Here is a 20,226-nt window from a genome sequence, read left to right as displayed (position 1 = left end):
GGTAAAGTTGTGTTTTTCTGACCGTTTCCCGCCGTTTTCCTTCAGTACCTGAGCAGTTTGGGAGATCTTCTGTGAAGTGGCCTTCTTCTCCACTTCTCCTTCCCCTTCCCTTGCTTTCTCCAAGGTCCACTCCCACGCCAGCATGGCTTTGATGGATTCCTTGATGGGCCAGCGATAGATCTCCTTGTCCTAAAAAGCAGATTAAAGTCACCAAAAGGAGCCAAGGATGGCTCCTCCAGACGCAGCCAGGTCATCAGACATCCTCACTTTCTCAGAGAAGGTCTTGTACGGCCGCAGCATCGGGTGAGTCTTGCCGTTCTCGTCCAACACCTCTCCGTAGGTCCAGTTGTTCTGGATCTGAAAGCGTCGTTTAAACACTCAGACGGTGTCAAAGTAAGTTCAAAACCTTAAAAAAGGATCTTTGGAGTCTGACCTTTTCAAAAGCCCAGCGATCATGAGTGTGCTCTGCATACTTGTTGATGAAAGCGTCCAGCCTCTCTGGGATGATGGTGCTGTGAGAGAAAAACCATGAAGCCACTTTGAAGGAGGTTCTGAAGCACGGACAGCTGGCTCTGCGGCTCGCTGTGCACCAGAGGCTCCCTCTGCACTCACTTGGTGGTCTCCACTGGTTTGGGATCAAAGTTGCCTTCGGCATCGACTGAAGCTTTCTTCTCGGTGTTAGAGGAGTAGGTGGCGTCCACATAGTCGGGAGGAATGGCTCCGGCGATGGCGCAGAGGCAGGGCATAGCGATTTTAAAAAGTTCTGCATCAAATTTCTGAAGCAACAACAAAGAAGAAAGTTGCATTTTCCAACAGATTCTGTTATTTTTAAGTCCTTTTCATCTGTCAACAAGAGGGGTCCCAAAAAACAGAGAAGAAATGAAAGTAGAAAACCTTACAAAAGTAAAGGGACATTACTCTCTCACCTTGTGTGCCAGCGACTCAAAGATTCCCCAGAACAGTTTCCGGGAAAGATGCAGCTCCTCCTCTGACGTCACGCCGAAGTTCGCCCATCCGTTTGGCAAACAATAATACTTCCAGCAGCGCTCATAGTGATTAGTTAGCAGCTGAAAGGCATGATGGGAAACATGTTTAATATAAAGACCTCCTTAATACCCAAAAGACTCTGTCATGCAAGACTAACCAGTGTCCTGGACTTTAATGCTATTTCGTCACAAATATGCCATCAACTATTTGCTGACATAAAAACAAAATAGATATAAATATTTTACAAAGATGTGTTTTCATAGTGAAAACAGGAATTATTTATAAATCATAAATTAAAAAACTTTTTTTTAAATGCTATGTACTGTGGGTCTATTTTCACCAGTCAAGCACCCTGGTTTATCGCAGAGAATTCTGGGAAATTTCCAGGGCACTGGATTTTGGAAATTGTGGAATTGGACACCCTGAACAAATGGCAAACTGCCGCTATCGCTCACTCGGTAATGAGTAGTGAGGGAATTAGGACAGAGCAAAAGTTACAGAGGTAAACCATAACCAACACACCTGCCACATGGAAGAGTGTCTGCCAAGTGACAGGTGGGTTGTGGGTTTGAATTCACAGAGGAATCACAAGGAAATCTCTAAATTTGGGACTCGATGCCCAGAGATAGGTACCGTATGAAGTTTGTCTGGTGCCAAACTATGAAGTGATATTCATGCCACAATGCTACAAACAAGACTTTTTAAATAGCAAATGGAAACATTAAGGATTTGCTTTCAAAAACATTTTTTTTAGCTTTCAAAAAGTATTTTTGCGTTTGCAACACAAATCTTTTCACATGCGTCTATCTTTATCTTTGATTTTGCGTTTATAAGTCTCAGTTTAGCGTGAGATATGCGCCATCCAACAGCCTGCTGATTGGTCTAGATTCTATCCAATCAAATCTATCCACATGGTTTCTGCTACCGAGGACGAACCGGCTGTTTTTACCCTCGATTTTACCACTTTGGCTTATCAAAAATTAATTTTTAATCATTTTAAAAAGTTAGATTTTCATTAAGATCTGTTTGTTAAACGAAAAAAAGAATTTAAGCACATATTGTCTTATGCTGCTCAACAGTGTTTTGGAATAGATTAACAGCAGTAATAAATAAAGGAATGACGGTTCACCAAAGTGGACATCATGTGTTTAGCAGAAGAAATGGCATTTTTTTAACGTTTAATGTTAATTTCCAGAGGGTGTCTCATTTTTAGTTAGTCGTTTCACTTTTGTCCAAAGTAAAAGACAAAATTATTCAGGAAAAAAAAGCTGTTTTGTCTTAACATTTCAACCTTTCTTCTTAAAAACGCTATAGTTCAGATAGAAATCTTAATGGTAATATAACTCCTAGCTGGACGGACACAAAGGTTCAGCTGCAGACCTTTAAAATACGATGGTCGCTACGCTACGTTTGATTTTTGCTGCTCCTTCTGGGTTTTACTCAGAAAGAAACGAGCCAGATAGTTTGAAGACTGCAGAGTCCCGGTCGAACAGAACCGATTCAAAGTCCAAAGTCCTCTGCTTCCAAGCATCGTCAACACAAAACTGAGACACCTGATTGGATAGAATCCAGACCAATCAGCAGGATGTTCGATGGCTAAACTGAGACTTGTGAGCGCGAAATCAAAGATAAGGAAAAAGCGAGATGAAACACAACGCATGTAAACATATGTGTTACACACGCAAATATATTTTTTTGAAAGCAAAAAAAAAAACGGGCCTTATATACTCCTATCCAGGAGGATTGGCTGGAACTGCACAGCAAAACTAAATACAAGTGACTGACACGTCTGAAACGAAGCAACAAAATCTGCCTTTTTAAAAAGTTTTGGTAAACATCCTCCCTGACTGGCGCTGAGAATCGGCTTCGATTAGAATGAAACCACCAGTTAGTTGGCTGACAAACCTTCAGGGGCATCTTTGCATATTCATTGAGAATGGGAACATCAAACACCAGTCGTCTGAGCAGGTGCTGCAGCATGGAGGGCCTGAGGTACCTGCAGACATCACAAATGTGCATTTAGAAACTTTTGTCTTCTTTGTGTTTCATCTAACAAAGATTAAACCGGAAGACGACGGCACCGACTTGCAGAGCGACATGAGGCACTCTTCGATGACGTCCCTCTGCGCCTTGGTCAGGGCGCGGCCGCGGGACAGGCGATAGATGGTGTGAAGCATGGAGTCGATCATGATGGCTCGGTGTTCCGTTCCAGCAAACAGGGGGGCGCACTTGGTGAGGAGGGGCAGCACAGCTGAACAGAGGTAGCGGTTGAGTGCCAAGGCCATTTCAGTCGTACTGAATGCTACCTGAAATCCCCAAAACGGACAAACTGTTCACAGACGCCAACTTTCAACGTTCCGCAGGCAGAGATTCTTGTTTGCATGCATCTCACTGTGTCCAGGGAAGCAGCAGCTCTCATGTCAGGCAGGAAGCCAACTTCCAGCACATGGAGCAAAAAGTCCTGATTGTCGATGCCGTACACTCGGTCCAGGAACAGCACCATGGAGGCCTTGTGGTCTGGCACAAAACTCGCAGACATCTTTGGCTCAATGATCTGACCATCTGTGGTTTGAGCAGGCCACAGATTTTCATCACTAAATGACATACCGCAGCAGAGGAATGGTTCCAGGTGGGGCTCTCACCTTTGCCATAGGCGGGAATCTGCACAGGCAGGCTGATGACTCCAACCAGGTCCTCTATGGGCACCAGCGACCTCAGAATGGCTCTGATACGGAGAGCTTCACCTTTTCCTGCTTGGATTAACTGTGAATGAAGAAAAGTGTGGGGTGTTGTGATCTTATCGTTGCAAAGTCTCTAGAAGTTTCAAAAGCTGCTATTAAAACAGAAACACTCCACTAAAGCAGACGACACTATCATCGACGTACACAAAGTTAACTTCACTCAAGGACATTGCTCCGACCCACAGAACGAGTGTCTGTTAAACCATGAAATGAAAAATTCAAACCAAAACTATATGAGATGATGTATAGGTTGGTATTTTCCTTTGACGGAAATCCAAAGAAATTAATAATACAATCCATAGACCGGACAAAGTTGGTTGGCATGTGACCCATTGGCTTAAGCCGATTCACAGGTTAATCTTTTTCACCACATGTGATTTTATTCAAATTGTTGTGAATCAGGAGCGGACAAAAAAAAAAAGCCAATATTGCTCGTTGTTTTTGTGGGTAATGTAAGGTTTGGGGTGCGAGGGGCTGTAAGTAAGTGGGACAGCGTGTAAACAGAGAGCTCTCGGTTGAAGGTGATGGGCAGGGAAGGGAGGGTTAGAGTTTCTCCAAGCCAACTGTCCCACCCACATCTCAGAGGTGACTTTTTAATAAACTCCTGCCGCTCTGCAGAAACTATGTCCTGAAAACGGCACAGGTTTTTGGCTAAAAACGGCATTACAATAATTAACAGACCACCGGGAACGCTTTGAAAATTGACCAAAAGATGATCGGAGTGGGTCTTTAAGGTGACGTGTGGAAGGAGAAGCTTCCTTTCCATAAAAAAGAGTCCAGCGGAACCTTCTCTCTTTAGTCTCAGGGCTCCATTTTCCACATCAGATACGTCATACACATACATCAGATGCGTAGAACAACCTACGGCATTTCAGGTCGTGCCAGAATCATTTCCTGCCAATACCAGCAAGATTCAACTGTCCAAGCCAATGAATGAAAAGATTTGACAAAAAAGTGTGCCGGCTTCCCTAACGTAGGTTTAAAAACGGCACAGAGGAGGAAGTGAGATTAACGTCTATAAACATATTTTCTTACATGCATCTCTGGAGCGCAGCGACCAAGCAGATCAATGAGAGCTGAGTAGAAGGACATGATGGCATTTCCCAGGTGCACACGGTTCTCTTCATGCTGCTCCTCGCCACCAAACCTTAGCGGGAAAGAGAAGACTTTACAGGACCAAACAGAGCTGATCAATACGTGTGCATGAGCGGAGGAGCACATACATGAAGCGTCTGTCTTTTTTAACGGTTGGACCATCTCTTGCCGGATCCTCAGAGATCTTGATGGCCTCCTCCATCGCCGCCAGGAGACCATTGCCACCCTCTCCCCTCAGGGCCGGGCCGAAGCACTCGGGGCGACGGATGAGAAGACGCACCACGACATTGGCGTTCTCCTCCACGCTCTCTCCTGCAAAGTATGCCAGTGTAAAGGAGCACCAGTCAAAATGTAAATGATTGAATCATGCTGGTGCTCGCTGACCGTTGACAAACACAGCAAAGCGGAGGAAATCCAGATATTTCTCTCCTCCACAGGGGTTCCAGCCAATGTCAGGGTATCCCTTAGACAGGAGCATCGGACACGTCTGCAGTCCACAGCCAGCCAGGTAGGTCACCACCTGCATCACATGAGGGCACCGGTAGGAGTTCATGTGGATTTCTGTGAGTGCTCTTGTACTTTTATCATCTTGTGCTTTTGTATTTTTTTCCAAACCATTTCAAGGTCCTGCTCTTGGAGAGCCAACGCCAGCTCATTGTTATCGATGCAGGAGGCTGCAGCCACATCCAGAGGAGTGGAGCCACTCATGCCTGAGCGGAGAGAGCAGAAGCAGGCAGAACGGTCATTTCACAGAACAGTCAAACAGCAGAAAACTGGGGCTGAGTTTACTCACTTAGGCAGAAGTGGTTCTACCTTCAGTTCCATGCTTTTCCCAGTTCAGGTCATTTTTGTACTTTTGGGTCATTAGTCATATTAATTTAATGTTTCGCAATCAGAACAAAATTGAAATTAGATTTTTTTTTGGCGCTTATCCAAGAACTTTAGCCACTTTTTAGCAGCTTTAATAGGACTTTCTTTTTCAAGTTTTCTTAAGCCAATTAACATAAAATTTGAATATCAGAGTTAGAAATAATAAAGCGTTGTTGAGCCGCTCATCTTTGTATCAGCAAGAAAATTAATCAGATTCCAACTAATGAAACGATAGGTTTTAAAGCAGTAACAAAGTGAAACAGTAATAAAAGAGGCAATTAATTAAGATTAAAAAAATGCTTAATGAAAACTGATTTTAAAAAAAATGCTGTATTAAAGTACAAATGTTCAGAGACAAGGCAGAATAGTTTAACTATGACAGGTAATTTAGCATTGAATAGGTGAACGGTCAGACTTTCTGTCTGTATTTTTAGTGTTCAGCTTCAAGATGTCCACATGAAAATATTTTAGTCCTTTATGTCGTTTTTTTCCCCTCTAATGCTGAATTGTGACACAGCAATGGCATGTAAAACTTTACTTTAGCTCTGGATCATTGACCATGTCTGAGAACTAGATTGACTGACCCCGCCCCCCCTTGGTGTTGCAAACAGGAAGTACCCGCTGGCCCCAAAAAGCCAAAAGTCCCATAGACTTCTATAGAGGAAATAAACAGCTGTTACTCAGTCATAACCTTTCTTGCTTTAGTACCTTTTTTTTAACATGTTCTTATTAATCTTTGTTTTTTTTCATGATATTTTTCTGTAGTTCAAATTATAAACTGACCAATCAGGTGCCTCAATAAAAGTGGGTGGAGCCTGCTGTCCAACAATTAAATTGTTTGATGGATTTTTCACTGCTTTTACCAGTGGTAGGGGCGTGGCCTTCCAACAAGCTCACTCCTGACTGGTCAGAGTGGTTGTCTTTGGCTCAGACCGACTCAGACCAATCACTGCTTACTGACGCCGTCCAGCTCCAACATGGCGCCCGTGTCACGTTGCCGTTTTCGATGACTCACACAGCTCCTGCGTTTATCAAGACCTCCATGCTTCTAAACAGTTACTGGTGTTTTTCCTGAACAGTCCTACAAAAACCAGCGTTGTGTCCGAATTCCTTCACTAATACTATATAGTGCACTACATTGTGCGTTCCCATTTTGTAGTCAACAATTCCCAAATCCAGTGCCCTGGAAATTTCCCAGAAGTCTCTGCGAAAAACCAGAGTGCATCGATGCTCACTAGATCGGCGAATATAGATCACAATGCATTGCGTCGGAACAATTTTTGCCAAATAAATTTATTTAAATGTGTTTTTTTAATAAACCATTGACGTTTTTCTCTTCAGAAGACAGTGGACTCATAAATAATTGTCGCAAAACGCTCATATCAATGAGATTTTAACTTTGTGAATATGAAGATGTCATATCCGCCGTTTAAAAACATAAAAAAGAAACTAGTGAGCGTGGTGTCCGAATTGCTTTTCAAATTCAGGGCACTACATAGTAACACTAGATAGTTTTATAGTAGTTAGGGTGGGAATTCAGACATAGTCCAGGACTGGTTGGACTGCAGAGAGTTCACAGCAAAAACTGAGTCTTGGGAAAGTAAAAGGCTTCTTGTTACAAGAAGACTGTCCTATTTTCTGTCTTGCAGGAACAATAATCTTATCGAGAAAGTTTTTCAACAGCAAAACAATCTTAGTTTGAAAAAACATGTCTGCTTTTTCTAAGAATATGGATTCTTGGCAAGACATTGTTTGATGTCCCATTGGCAGATTTTCCTACTTACTTTAAGAAAATCTGCCTAATGGGGAAGAATTGTGGACCTTTTTCTAAGCGGCTGTTTTTGTAGTGCGACATTTGAACTCCATCGCTGTTCTCTGACAAAAGAAAACAGCTGGAGGGTCATCTTAAAACCACATTGAACTTCATGCGAGGCCTCATACTGACCCAAGCCAATGCCGCTGTTCTGCAGCAGATAGCTCAGATGGTCAAACATGGCGCGCTGGTTCCGCCGGCTGATGCGGCAGAAGTAACACAGGAAGCGGCAGCAGTTGGTAACCATTTGAGGGAATCGGATCACCTGTAGAGAAACAGACAAAACGTTGACGTGTTTTGCCCGAAACCAGATGATCAGTGCATGACAACCAAAGAAACGTCAGCCAAAAGTTACCTTGGAGTCTCCGCCTCCTCCTAACACGTTGACCATCACCTCCATGACGGTTTCGTGCATACCCAAAGCTCTCATCAGGTTGGGGTGTTGATAAAACACTTTGTTGTTCATGATATTCCTAAAGAAATTGCACATACAATTTTAGTAAAAAAATAAGCAGCGGTTCAGAAACGACCCCTCACTGACTGACCCGATGCTCTGGATCATAAGCCGCTCCTCCTCTGGACCCATCTGCACGATGAGCAGCGAGCGGATCTGCCCCAAACACTCCAGGAGGTCCATGGTGTCCTGGACGGACACGGCGTTGATGGCGTAGGCTTTGGGCAGGGCGCGGATCAGCTCGCCGATGCCGTCGTACTGTCTGTGGAGCAGGCTGAACATCAGCCGGACCAGCTCGGGGTTCTGAATGAAGGACTCCTGGGCCCAGTGGATCATGGTGTGGGAGATTAGCTCCTGCAGAGTGCCTGAAGGAGGTGAACGAGGAGGGAACCATCCAAGAGGCGTTTTCAAATCAGAAGACAACTCTGCGGTTACGGACAATAGAATTTTGATCTTACTGAGTTTGGGCTCCTCTTCAACTTCTGGCTTCTCCTCCTCCTCTCCTTCCTCCTTCTTCCTGCGTAAGCTCTTCACTTTGTCCACCAGGCTGAGAAGTCTTCCTCGCAGTGAGGTGTCAACCTCCTCCTCCACTACCTCCTCTTCGATGTGTATGCCTGCAAAGCCCAAAACTCATCAAATCTGTTTTTAACGTGAAAAATAAAAGAGCGGAAAACGCAAACGAACGATTTTCTCACCGCAATGAAGCAGGATGTCGTTGTGGAAACCCGTCAAAGTGTCCCGAATCTCCTCAGGAACCGGACAGTCCTCGTCTTCTGGACAGTTTTTGAAATTGGTCAGCAAAAGAACCTAAAAGGAGAAAATTGAGAAAAACATCTCAAACTGTGGTCAGTTTTCTTCCCTCGATTGTAGGCTTTTGTTTTGACCTTTTTAACACACGGAGCTGTCAGTTACGACACACTCTTCCAACTACCTTGCTCATTTAATGTGAATCCATCGGATTCTGAAGCGGGGAAAAGATGCTGCGGTTTACGCCGATTGCATAAACTGTAAAATGTTGCATATTGGCGCAAAGCAGCTTTTCTCGCTGGAATGACACCCGCTGCAGAAACCAGGCGTCCCCAACCGGTTAAATGTCAGACAACATTTTCACAGACCGGTCAAAGCGCAGCCGAAGCCAGTGTCTTATTTTATTTAAGCTTCCGATTTAAGAAAAGTTTGTTTAAAAAAAAAAGAAAAAGTAAAACTGTCTGCAGATATTTTACAAATGATGACGATTCATTTTAAAAAAAAGTTGTTGATTTTTAGAAGTTGTTTGTAAAAAATCAACATTACAGGGTTTTTTTTATAGAATGACATTACAACACTGAGAATGCAGCTCAGATTATCTGTCAGGGCAAAAAGATTGATCAGATTTTGGGTTTTAAGTAAATCTTGACTTGTGGTGTATTTCTATGTAACACAGAGGAGTATCTTCTGTGCTAAAGTTTCTAATCACGGGCCTGCTAGATTTAGCTGTTCTTTAGGAAAGTTCTTACATTTTCAAGTTCCCACAAATCATCATTTTTATTTTATTGACTTATTTCTCTGTAAAATATCTGCAGCCGGTTTAAACTCAGGCTTTTGTGTGGGACCTGTTCAAACGTGATGTAGATTCCCCTTTTGAAGTGGAGGCTCACTTCAACTGCGTCCCACTTTCACGGTGTGACGGATACATAGAGCAAATAAATAAATAAATAGAGCAAAATAAAACAAAACAACCATTATAAAACGGATATTTTCTAAATAGAATACTGAATGTGAATCCCCCGTGTTTTGCACCTTTATTCTTAGCGTAGGTGTAACATCAGAGAGTCAGTCGCCGCATATTATGCAAAGAAGGTTTGGTCCGTGGGAACAACAGTCCCAGAAAATCTGTTTTTTTTTTTGTCTGTTAACTTTCTTTCTTTAAAGTCAAAAACCATGTGTTATTTTATAGATCGTAAATACATATTTACAGATTTTATTGCTGTTTTCAAACATATTCTGCTACTTGTGAACTACTGGTATATGTATTGTGACTTTTTTCTGTATTTCTTTATATGTTACTTTTTCTTTTTTTTTAAATATGTGTTTCCTGTGGGTGGAGGCGTTGATTAAGTTGTGTGTGTTGTTTGCCTCTTCCTGCACTGTACTTGATTTTCTTTTCACAAATCTTTGTTGTGTATTTTATGTGTTGCTAAACAATTAACTAAACTAAACTAAACTCAATGGCTCCTTTCTTCTCAAAGAAACTTTCCGAAGACATTTGTTGTTTTTATTAGCTTTGTTAGCTCAGGGCTTTTAATATAGCGGTCAGAGAAAAGTAGTCGAACAGCAGCTATTATTTTCCAGACTAAATCACTTGTTCTGGGGGCTTCCTTTTGCCTGTTTTAATCTCATGGATACGGTTACTTTTTGCGTATTTTAATATACTCTTCTGAGAAATCTGGGCAAATGTTAAGTTACAATTGTTGAAACCTAAAGCTTTAACAGAGAGGGTTGGTGCGGTTTTATGTGTCTCCTATTTTCTTTCCATTTCTTTGTTGTGTTTTTGTTTGATTTATTTTTCTTTTTTTTTTGTTTTTTTTGTTTTCAGCTCTTTTATTTAATAAAAAAAAGATAGTGCAAAAGTACCTTTATTTCAACTGATATCTGTGATTTGACAGAGATTTTGTACAACTTCTGCATAAAACAAATTATTTTTAAAAACAACGTTTTGAAGAAAAAATAAAGTAGTCGACACGTGAAGATGCAAATGAGCTGTGTCACAGACGGATGTGGTGGACAGAGTCCGGAAGTTTTCCAAAGTAAAACTTCCTGTAGAAGAAAATAAACAAAACAAATAATATTCTAAATTACAGTATGTATTTGGTTTTTGTCTGTGCACCGGTACCAAGTGTGCCACGGACGGATCTGGTAGGCGTTTGGGACCACTGGCGTAAACGGCTGAAGAATTACAACAGTCAAAAGAATGTAAATGCTGTAAAGTTCTGGTGTTAAAGAGTTATGTTTAGCCGCCGGCAGAAGCGGGGTTTAGAGTACTAGAGTCTTTTCGTCAGCTGGTACCTGGTCTTGCGGCGGCGACCGGAACTCGCGAGTCTTGCGGGCGGTCTCGGCGGCAGACATGGTGAAGGCCCTCATCAGCTGGTTGTAGCGCACGCGTTGGTTGCTCTTTACGCCTTGGACAAAGTTGTCCGAGTACGCCACGATGGTTTCCACTCTGTGCCGGAGCTCGCAGTCGCAGAAGTACTGCAGGAGCGTGCACATCTGCAGGAGAGAAGCTGCAGGAGTCAACGCGATTTTATCCAGAGAGGCTGATTGTAAACAACTTTAGCTAAAAATGACCTGCAGCTTGACGGACTCTGGAAGCTTCATCTGAAGTAGTCCTTCCTCTGGAGCCTCCTCCTCCTCCTTTGCTTCCTCTTCGACTGCTTCTGCCTCCTTCTCTTCCTCTGCTTTTTCCCCATCCACTTTACCCTCCTTTAGCTTTTCTGCTTTTTCTTTCTCCCCTTCTTCTGCATCCTCTTTCGGCTCTTCCCCTTCTTCTTTCTCTGGCTCTTTCAGCTCCTCGTCCTCCCCCACACCCTCATCCTCAAGCTCCTCCTCTTCCTCCTCATCTACCTGCGCCTCACCTTCTTTGGGTGCTTCCTCCTCTTTTTCTCCTTCTTCCTCCTCCTCCTTTCCACTAAAGACATTGGGGTCAATCATCTTGAGGATGTGCATGGTGTCTTCGTCGTTGAAGATCCCCATCATCAAGAGTGTGCTGATGAGCTTCAAGATGGGGACAAAGTGGAACTCAACGCTGCCACCTACTGGATCCCTCATGGCCTGGCTTCCATCCATCACGGCCTCTGTTAGCATGCTGATGGCTCTGGTTTTAAGCTCCTGCAGATCAAAAACAGACAAACCGTAAAGCAAAACAGACTTTCTCTCCTTAAACGTCATTTATTGTTGTTTTTTTTTTTGTTTGTTTGTTTTCTACCTGAAGGGGAAAAGTCGGACTCAAAGTGTACAAATCAGGGTCTGTGCCAACAAAGTTGATGGATGAGAAGTGCAGCTTTGGCCGTAAGCAGGTAGTGAGGCCGACTCCCGGAAGAGAGTGGGACTTCTTTGTGTCGGGATAGAGCTTGATACTGAGGGTCTCCTCAGTCATGGGGATAATGAACTCTCTGTTGGTGCCCAGGCGCGCCCGTTTGGCCGACTCCAGATGAATGCTGATGAGCAGGTCGTAGTAGCCGCTGCGGAGGGGTCCGGGTAGGAAAGTGTTCTCGATGGCGTAGAAAAGCTGGGATTCGTCCACGTGGCTGCACAAGGCGTGGGCCACTCGGTTGTTCCCAAGAGCACACACGGCACAGTACAGCATGAGGGTGTGGTAGTGGAACTTCATGAGATCCTGGCGCTCTGACAACTCCAGGATGTCGATACATCTGTTTAAAAAAAACATACAGATCAACTTTATGCAAAGTTCAAGCTGTTGAGGCTAGCATCTGACTGAAGCTTATGTACTCATTAAAGTTGTTCAGTTTCAAAAACTGATTTTGCTTGAACCAACATTTTCAGTTGAGGTTGCAAGTTCCAAACCGAAGACGATCTCAAGTTCATTAAGGCTAAAATATATTCTTGAAGACATTTACTGCAGACACAAAAACAGGCATGTTGTGGTTAGGAAAACCCAGGACAGACGGTGGTGTCATGGAGCTAAAAGTAAGAAAAAACAAAGACTGTTTCCAAAACTCAGAGTATAAGTCTCAAGTCCGAGCTATGTTCACAGCGCCCTCGGAAAGGCGCGTTCCATTGGCCACTTGTGTTCAAACTTCTCACGTTCATGCGTAGCTTTGCACATTTTCAAAAGGGCCTATATCAAGCCATTCTTAAGCCTTTCAGAGTAAACTATATCCATCAACATGATAATATAGGACCTTTGGTCCACTAAAGAACCATTTTTTTAAATTAAATGTTAGTTATTTTCACAGCTCACTGTGAAGTAAGACGACTTGATCTCTGACGTCAACCTAGGGCCGGCTTCAGCTGCTTTTCACCCACGGAAACAAACAACATCCGAACTTTTGCAACGATGGATGTGCATTTTGTGAGGACCCGCTGGTGCTCAGAGCGCAGGTTTTTACGGAAATATTCAGAGATGCATTACTAATTAACATTTTAAAACACATCAAAGCTAAAAAAAATGGATTTCGTATAATATAGGCCCTTTAAGACAGATTTCAGGCTCTACGAACAAAACGTGTGGCCACTGTCAAGCAGGGAGGCACACAGGGCGGACACTCTACCACAAGGCCACTGAGTCTGTTGAAAGTTGAATCAGTGGAACTTTGACCAATCAGAGACTCAGATTTGGCAGTGACACGGAGTTGACACGGAGTTGCCAACCGTTTGAAAATTGATCATTAGAGAGAAAATAATAATCACGGTTTGTGCCCGGCTGGAGTTCCATGACAACAAGTCTTTCATTTATCGGAATAGAGCTGTAAAAGAAAAAGCTTGGATTGAGATGAATGAGATTTGCAGCGCTTTGACGTTTCACACCAAACCTCTTCCAACTGTAGGTGGCAGAAGAAGAAGAAGCCCCTCCCTGCTTGTCCAGAGTGAACACCACTGGCTGTACTGGGGGTCTTGAACGCGCCTCACATGCCTGGCTTAGCATAAGGCTTAAGTGTGACTTCAGTCCAGAAACTTTCACATAAAAATGGATTCTTTACCATTTATTGAGATGGCAGAAAGACCTGAAACTGCCGGTTATAAATGGGTACATCAATGTAAACAAGAGTAGCATTTCATAATTAGCTCTCTATCTTCTCCAGAAGAAGCTAAGGAGTTGGGCTTATGTATCTGACCTGTTCTCCTCAGGGATGTGGAGGGCCATCATGATGAGCGGTTCTGTGCACTCCACCATCCAGCCCAGCCGTTCACTTATCTTGCCCACCTCTGGGTTGAGGAAGTGATTGGGCATGCGGCTCCAAATGACTGGAGTGAGCATCTGGACATCCAGCCTCGGAGGGCACTGAGGGACGGGATTCTTGCGTTCGCTGCGGAACATGGCAGCTGAGATGGGCATGATGTTCTGATATCAGAGACAGAGGGAGGGAGAAAGAGAAAAAGCTACTTATTTCCAACAAAAATAGGCATCCTTCCAGGTCGGACAAATGATGAATCGATGTTTTTTGCCTGAGACTTTTCTTCATGTGGCCTGTTCTCAGGTAAAATTTTTAAGAATTCCAGTTTTTTGAATCGCCCGTGGCCTTTGCTGGGTGTTCCAAAACTTTCAACAAATAACTTACCGGTAGTAGTGTATTAGTTACTATATTGTTGAGCTAATACTTTTATCCAATAGTATTTTGGGGGGCAGCGTGCTTTTATGATTCCATAGCGGAAGAACTGAACTTCTAACCAACCAGATGGCTGTGGCTCACAAAAAAGATGAATGTTTGATCAAATAATGCAAAGCTGCCTGATAAAAACCAACAGGTCACGTGGCGTTGCTGAATTTCCATCATTAACTAGAATGAATGAAAACTGCGCCTCGTTTCGTTGGCAGTAATATTACAGACGATCCTAAACATTGAGTTTGGACAGACTGTTTAGTCCCATGCACCCGTCCGGGCGCTGCAGGTTTTTGGGTTGTCAGGATCTGTGGAGGGTCACAGAAATGAGTGGCAGCATCTTAAAAGGGGATCACAGGTGTGCCTATCAGTTCCCTTGAGGCTCGTACGGCCACCTTAAGGGACGTTGTGAAAATGGAATGTACCATTGTTTTCCGTGTGATAAGTACATTGGGAAGCATTTGTACGGCTAATGGAAGTTCCATGTACTTGTGGCGTACAGGTGATGCTGATGCGTGGTGTCCTTACGCCACGTTCTAGTCATTAGAAAGGTGCGAGAACTGGCTCCTTACTGAATGCGTGCTAATGCCGCATGCACATGATTCAAAAGATGTCCACACAAACTTCACCTTGGTAATTTCCTAATTTCTGCACGAAAGGATCACGCTTTTATCAGGTAAACAGCACTAACAGGCTCCTTGCAGTGTCTGCAGGATTTGCTGGGATTGCAAAACAGATAAATCCGTGTGACACGCCTGCTTCTCGCCTACTTCACCCTTAGGTGAGTTATAAGTTTGCTACAACCTGTCGCTCACGGGCTGTCCGTAGGAAAATGTAATGAACATTTTGCCTCTACGCATTCACAGAGAGGTCTACAAACCTGTACCCGGCCTACATGACCATTTTTCCCCTCCTACACACCCGTAACACGTGACGAAGGCTTAAGGTTTTGACCCCTCAGGCCAAACTGGATCTAAAAGACACTGAAAAAAATAATCTGACCTTGAGCTTTCCCAGCTCCAGTTGAGCCATATTCTGGTTGGTGGGCTGAATAAAGACAGCAGGAAACAGCTTGGTGTTGGGCTCCACCTGAAACCAAACACCTTCAGGTTAACACAAGTCAACAACCACAAAAACAACTGTGCTGTGTCGTCGTCCTGCCTGGTAGAAAGTGTTGATCTCTTTTCCATTGGCGGTAAAGGTCATGAGACCCGTTGCCAGGTCAACCAGGCAGCCAACCACCATGTCCTCCTGGCTGAAACGAGTCTGCTGGTTGCTGACCAGGTCCCCTCCCCAAACCATGTAACAGTTACTGTGCTTCATGCTGTGGAGAGCCAACAGACACATTGTTCTCGGCTGCCATTGTCCATGTTTAACCTCTTTCTGCTCTGGCTGAAAGCCCAGAAGGTACTGACCTGTCGTGGATGTTTCCTCTGTCATCTCCCACGGTTAACGTGACGTTGCGCACCTTGGAGAGGTCAAAGTTTTGATCGTACTGGTGAAAGTCAGGCGTGACCCAACCGATCCACACAGCAGATGGCTCTTGCCCAGCAAAAATCCTCACAGAGTAGTAATACTTAAACGAACAAGAAAAAAAAACACACACACACACACAATGAGGCATTTTGCATAACCACTAGATAACAAACAGTAAAATGTTACTGGATCCTTTAAGGGATAACAAGCGACTGTGCGTCATGTCCAACAGATCCTGTTTCCCTTACGGTGGTGGTGTCCATGATGATCTCAGGGTCGTCTCTATCATCAGGAACCACATCTTCCACTAAACGGGGTACCGTCGGAGGGGCAGGTGGGGGAGCAAGAGGTGTCATGGCGGCCTTCTTGGCCTTGGAGAAAAATCTATTGGAAATGTTGTGGTTTTAGTCAAACTCACTTGAGAGGATTTCTACAGAAAAACAAGGACAAGAGGAGTGACTAGTCTAGTGCCAAACGAACCCTTTTTTCTTTCCCTTCTCGGAAGCGGTGTCCTTCTCGTTTTCCACGGAGACCTCCTTAGGCACGGATGGCTCCTTCTTGTCCTCCTCCTGCTCCTTGCGACTGGCAGATTTCTTCAGAACTTCAAACTCAGAGTCTGGCTCCACCACCACCACCTCGTCCTCAGGAATGGTGAGCGCACGGGTGAGAGGCGTGGTGCCGGCCGGGAACTTGAAAGTCTCGTGGAACTGAACAGGCATGCTGAGTCTGAGGAACATCATGTCGGTGTTGGCGTTCTGTGACCCAAAGGTTTTATGGGTCAGCTTAAGACAGGGGGCGCTATCCACAGTCCCATCCACACGGGACACCTGGGAGGTCACGTGTTCAAATGAAAACCAGTAAGACCATAAATCTGAGATTTTCAGTGCAGTAGTGGCATTTTAGGACATGAAGCTTTAAGTTTTTTACCTCGATATGGTTGTGGTCGGTAGGTACAGGAACAAACTGAGGTAAGCCTTTACTGAACCACATAGTAATGTCACGCTTCATGTTGATAGCGAAAGGTTCAAACCCTTCCTGCAGCCCACATATGGCAAAATAACGGAGACTGCTGACGTTCTGACCCAGATTTATTCGTCCGACCTGAGACAATCCAAGGGCGCACACCGGGATGAAACCTAATGGGAAAAACCAAATAAAAAAAAAGGTTCATACAGTTTATTTCCTTGTACAAAGGAGGCAATCAGCTCCTCCTACCTTCTCCAATTTCAATATCTTTGAAAGCCATCTCAGAGCCCGAGTCACTGATCAGCATCTCTCCGTTGAGCGTGAACATGATGTTCATGTCAATCAGATCAATCATGCAACCAACTACGTCCCCAGACAGCCACTGGCGCCCAAACGGTTCGTTCCCTATATGCCACCTTTGAGCCTGGAAAGAAAATGCACTAAATATGAAAGCATGCTCAACATCCAGAACATCAGACCTTAGAGCTCTAACGCTTACGTCTGATGGCTTAGGTCTACTCGTCATCAGTCTTCAGGCCACTGATTGATTAGCTGAAACTGTGTTCTGCTGTGTTTCTTACCAGCAGCGTCATGATCAATTTCAATGATTTGCTAAGTAACTAACTACTTTTAAGATGCAGTAAATGATTTACTAACTCAATTACTTGTTGGGTGATGTAACCAGTAATTATAACTAATTATTTTTTTAAACTAGATTCCCAACACTGGAAATGACATCACTGAACCCCTTTTTTCCCCCAAATGCAGGCAAATTTGCAAACCAAACCTATTTCAGTTAATGGAACACGCCCACTAAGGTGTTTAAGAGCTAACATTAAACAACCAAGCGTCAATCAAATGACCACGCCCACCTTTTCATCAATAATACAATTTCAGGGTAGTTCATAAAATCTTGTAATTCAAAAAATTATATTGGACAAACATATTGGACAAATGGAACCAATGCAGTTCACTGTGTAACCACCTAGTGGTTGGTTCCATTTGCTCCCAGTCTTGTTGAATTAGAGTACGGTAATAATTAGGACTGTTTAGCCAACATACACAACCAAAAACACGTTTACCAATCCATATTTTTAACCTGCACTAACCTTATTGCCGTTAAAGACATAGGCCAGCTCATCTGCTCCCAGTTCGGTGTCAGAGCGGACGCTGGGGCGCGCCCAGCCCACTCTCATCTCTCCTGTTGTCACCGCTTCAAACTCAAAGTACCACTTTCCTTGGGTGACTGCGTACGACTTCTCCGCCCTGAATATTCGTACCTTGTCCCCGCGGATGTTCTCAAGGCCATGGCCAGCTGCAGCGGAGATTTCACGAGAGGTATGATACAAAGAAGCATACGAAATGTCCTCGTTTTTGCATATAATCTGGCATCTGTTGGCGTTGACTTACTGCCCTCCTGATCTGGAGGCTCGATGTTGTAACCGTAGCCAATGAGGGTGCGGACCGCGTTGTTGACACTGTCGCGGTTGGTCTTCTTGGTTCTCTCGTCCAGCAGGTTGTACGGAACAAGACGAGGGTTTCGCTTGTTCACAATGTCCTGACAGATAATAGATTGGATTTTGGCATTTAGTGTGTTTAACTTGTAAAAGCTTAGCTGTAGACATGGACCTGGTCTGAGAATATATCATTTGGTCAACCTCAATGTATGGAATAGAATCACCTGCACAATGCTGTAAGTCCATCCCTGTCGAACCCGGTCTCTCGCCCAAACATTGTGCCCATTTTCAGCCAATTTTTCCACAAGCTGATTCTGGTTTGGTGTCAGTTTGACGTGGTTGAGGTCGAGGGGGGCCGGCTTGTAACCATTGCTCATCACATATCTGAAGGAAAACAAGCTCGTTTGAAAAAAGAAAAAGAAAAAACACTAAAAGTTTCTGCATCCTCAAAAAGATTTTTTTCTCTGCGCACGTTTTGGGCAGCTTGATCTTCTTGAGATTCTCCTCTGCCTTTTCATCGCCCATGCCAACATGGCAACCCAGAGCCAGCAGAGTCCTGTGGACACAACCAGCCAACAATAACTCAGTGGAGAAGAGATCAATTCCTTTAAAACTAGGGAAACACACAAAGTCATCCAGTGAACTCACTTAAGAGTTTCTCCAGACATCTGCAGGTTGTAGTTTCTTTCTGGTTCGGGCAAATTTTGGAAGTCCACCAAACAAGGATGGAGTTTTTTGTTGTCATCTCTGAACTGCAGGAGAAAGTAAAGCTATTGTTCAACTATTTGATTATTTTTGTTATAATCAAATGTACTTCACTATTTACGGCGCAGCATGTATTATTGACAACCCTGAACCATTGAAAATAACTTGATCATTGGCACATGTGTGTCCTACGGTGTGGCCTCCACTTGGCATCACATGAGGTTGATTTAGCCCAAAAGCGGCATCGTCATGATTAGAGTCCACTGGTAACGCTTTGAGAACAGATCAAAATAAGGTTGGAGTGGGATTTTAAAGGGTTCAATTTGTCCCATTTCTTTTTTGAACCCTTTTTTATTACCAGAGATTGAATCCACTGCTTTGTATAAAAGCTTTTTTTCCCAGAAAGATTCTGAATTTGCTAAAAAAAAGGAGTGGGAAGATCTAATGAGTGGTCAGAATCTTGAACAGATGATTAGGTTGGAACTGATCCCCTGTGTGGGTTTTTGGAGGACTGTTTGTTTTCCGAGCGTTACAGAGCTGTCACTGCTCTCACCTGCCCATACGTCCATCCCTGCTCAATTCGGGTGATGGCCCACAGCTCATGAATGTTCTCCGCCAGTTTTTCTCGAATACGTTCCAAATGAGGAGGCAGCACAATCTACACAACAACAAGGTCAACAAACCAACCAGAGAAACTAAAAAAATATTTACATATGTGTTTGTTTTTTTAACCAACTCTCAGCTTCTACCTGAACGGTGTCTACAGGACAGGGGGTGAAGGAGGTGTGGGTTAGGGACAGGGTGGGACCCAGAAGGTTGCGCACTCCCTCAAAGTCGTGTTTGTACTCTTTGATAGGCTCGATGCGCATCCTCTCTCTTGGCAGCACAGCCTCGTAGCACGGAGCGTAGCCCGGCGGCGGCATGAACTTGAACTCTCCATGGCGACCACCAAGGAGGAAGCGAGCCCTGAGGTGCCGGAGACAAAGACACACCTGATATCCATGATCTGAACACACAAATACATGTGGACCAAAGAAGGAATTTTGTTGTCATGTTGAACTGACTTGACTCCCGCCGAGAAGCTGATGACTGGAAAGAAGAGGCCGTCCACGTTGAAGTTTTCAAACATGCCCTGGACTGGATGCCCGTTGATTCTGAAGGAGATACTGGGCACGCTCAGATCCAGACAACAGCTGACCACATCGTCTGCAGCCAAGGTGTGAGCGTTGGGCGAAGCCACCTGCCGAGGCACAGTTCCTGTGTGGAGAAAGTCACGGCTGAGTGAGACGTTGTATTCAACAGCTGTGGTCATCTCATACTTTGATGGGTCTACTCACCTAACAAT

General features: G+C 44.1%; 1 protein-coding gene across 10 annotated transcripts in view; it reads right to left on the bottom strand.

Annotated features, from left to right (window-relative positions):
• Positions 1-20,226, bottom strand: part of ryr1 (ryanodine receptor 1) — a 119,986-nt gene that overhangs the window by 61,654 nt on the left and 38,106 nt on the right. For all 10 annotated transcript variants that reach the window (XM_023961413.1, XM_023961415.1, XM_023961414.1 and 7 more), the window contains 37 exons: positions 19,946-20,138; positions 19,631-19,847; positions 19,435-19,539; positions 18,825-18,928; positions 18,649-18,732; positions 18,401-18,560; positions 18,130-18,277; positions 17,829-18,034; positions 16,969-17,143; positions 16,681-16,889; positions 16,234-16,580; positions 16,002-16,137; positions 15,693-15,853; positions 15,439-15,601; positions 15,280-15,366; positions 13,792-14,018; positions 11,922-12,366; positions 11,285-11,824; positions 11,006-11,206; positions 8,656-8,767; positions 8,419-8,574; positions 8,052-8,325; positions 7,862-7,979; positions 7,639-7,771; positions 5,439-5,533; positions 5,208-5,343; positions 4,952-5,135; positions 4,764-4,875; positions 3,630-3,750; positions 3,380-3,549; positions 3,073-3,293; positions 2,893-2,983; positions 927-1,067; positions 613-776; positions 434-512; positions 268-357; positions 49-189 (listed from right to left, as the gene is read on the bottom strand). In XM_023961413.1, the coding sequence (XP_023817181.1) occupies positions 49-189; positions 268-357; positions 434-512; positions 613-776; positions 927-1,067; positions 2,893-2,983; positions 3,073-3,293; positions 3,380-3,549; positions 3,630-3,750; positions 4,764-4,875; positions 4,952-5,135; positions 5,208-5,343; positions 5,439-5,533; positions 7,639-7,771; positions 7,862-7,979; positions 8,052-8,325; positions 8,419-8,574; positions 8,656-8,767; positions 11,006-11,206; positions 11,285-11,824; positions 11,922-12,366; positions 13,792-14,018; positions 15,280-15,366; positions 15,439-15,601; positions 15,693-15,853; positions 16,002-16,137; positions 16,234-16,580; positions 16,681-16,889; positions 16,969-17,143; positions 17,829-18,034; positions 18,130-18,277; positions 18,401-18,560; positions 18,649-18,732; positions 18,825-18,928; positions 19,435-19,539; positions 19,631-19,847; positions 19,946-20,138 (6,446 nt within the window). The remainder of the gene's footprint in view (positions 1-48; positions 190-267; positions 358-433; positions 513-612; positions 777-926; positions 1,068-2,892; positions 2,984-3,072; positions 3,294-3,379; positions 3,550-3,629; positions 3,751-4,763; positions 4,876-4,951; positions 5,136-5,207; positions 5,344-5,438; positions 5,534-7,638; positions 7,772-7,861; positions 7,980-8,051; positions 8,326-8,418; positions 8,575-8,655; positions 8,768-11,005; positions 11,207-11,284; positions 11,825-11,921; positions 12,367-13,791; positions 14,019-15,279; positions 15,367-15,438; positions 15,602-15,692; positions 15,854-16,001; positions 16,138-16,233; positions 16,581-16,680; positions 16,890-16,968; positions 17,144-17,828; positions 18,035-18,129; positions 18,278-18,400; positions 18,561-18,648; positions 18,733-18,824; positions 18,929-19,434; positions 19,540-19,630; positions 19,848-19,945; positions 20,139-20,226) is intronic.

Source organism: Oryzias latipes, chromosome 13, assembly GCF_002234675.1.
Source record: "Oryzias latipes chromosome 13, ASM223467v1".
NCBI classification, from domain to species: domain Eukaryota; kingdom Metazoa; phylum Chordata; class Actinopteri; order Beloniformes; family Adrianichthyidae; genus Oryzias; species Oryzias latipes.
The sequence above is the reverse complement of the archived record's forward strand: the minus strand, read 5'-3'. Positions and strand labels throughout refer to the sequence as shown.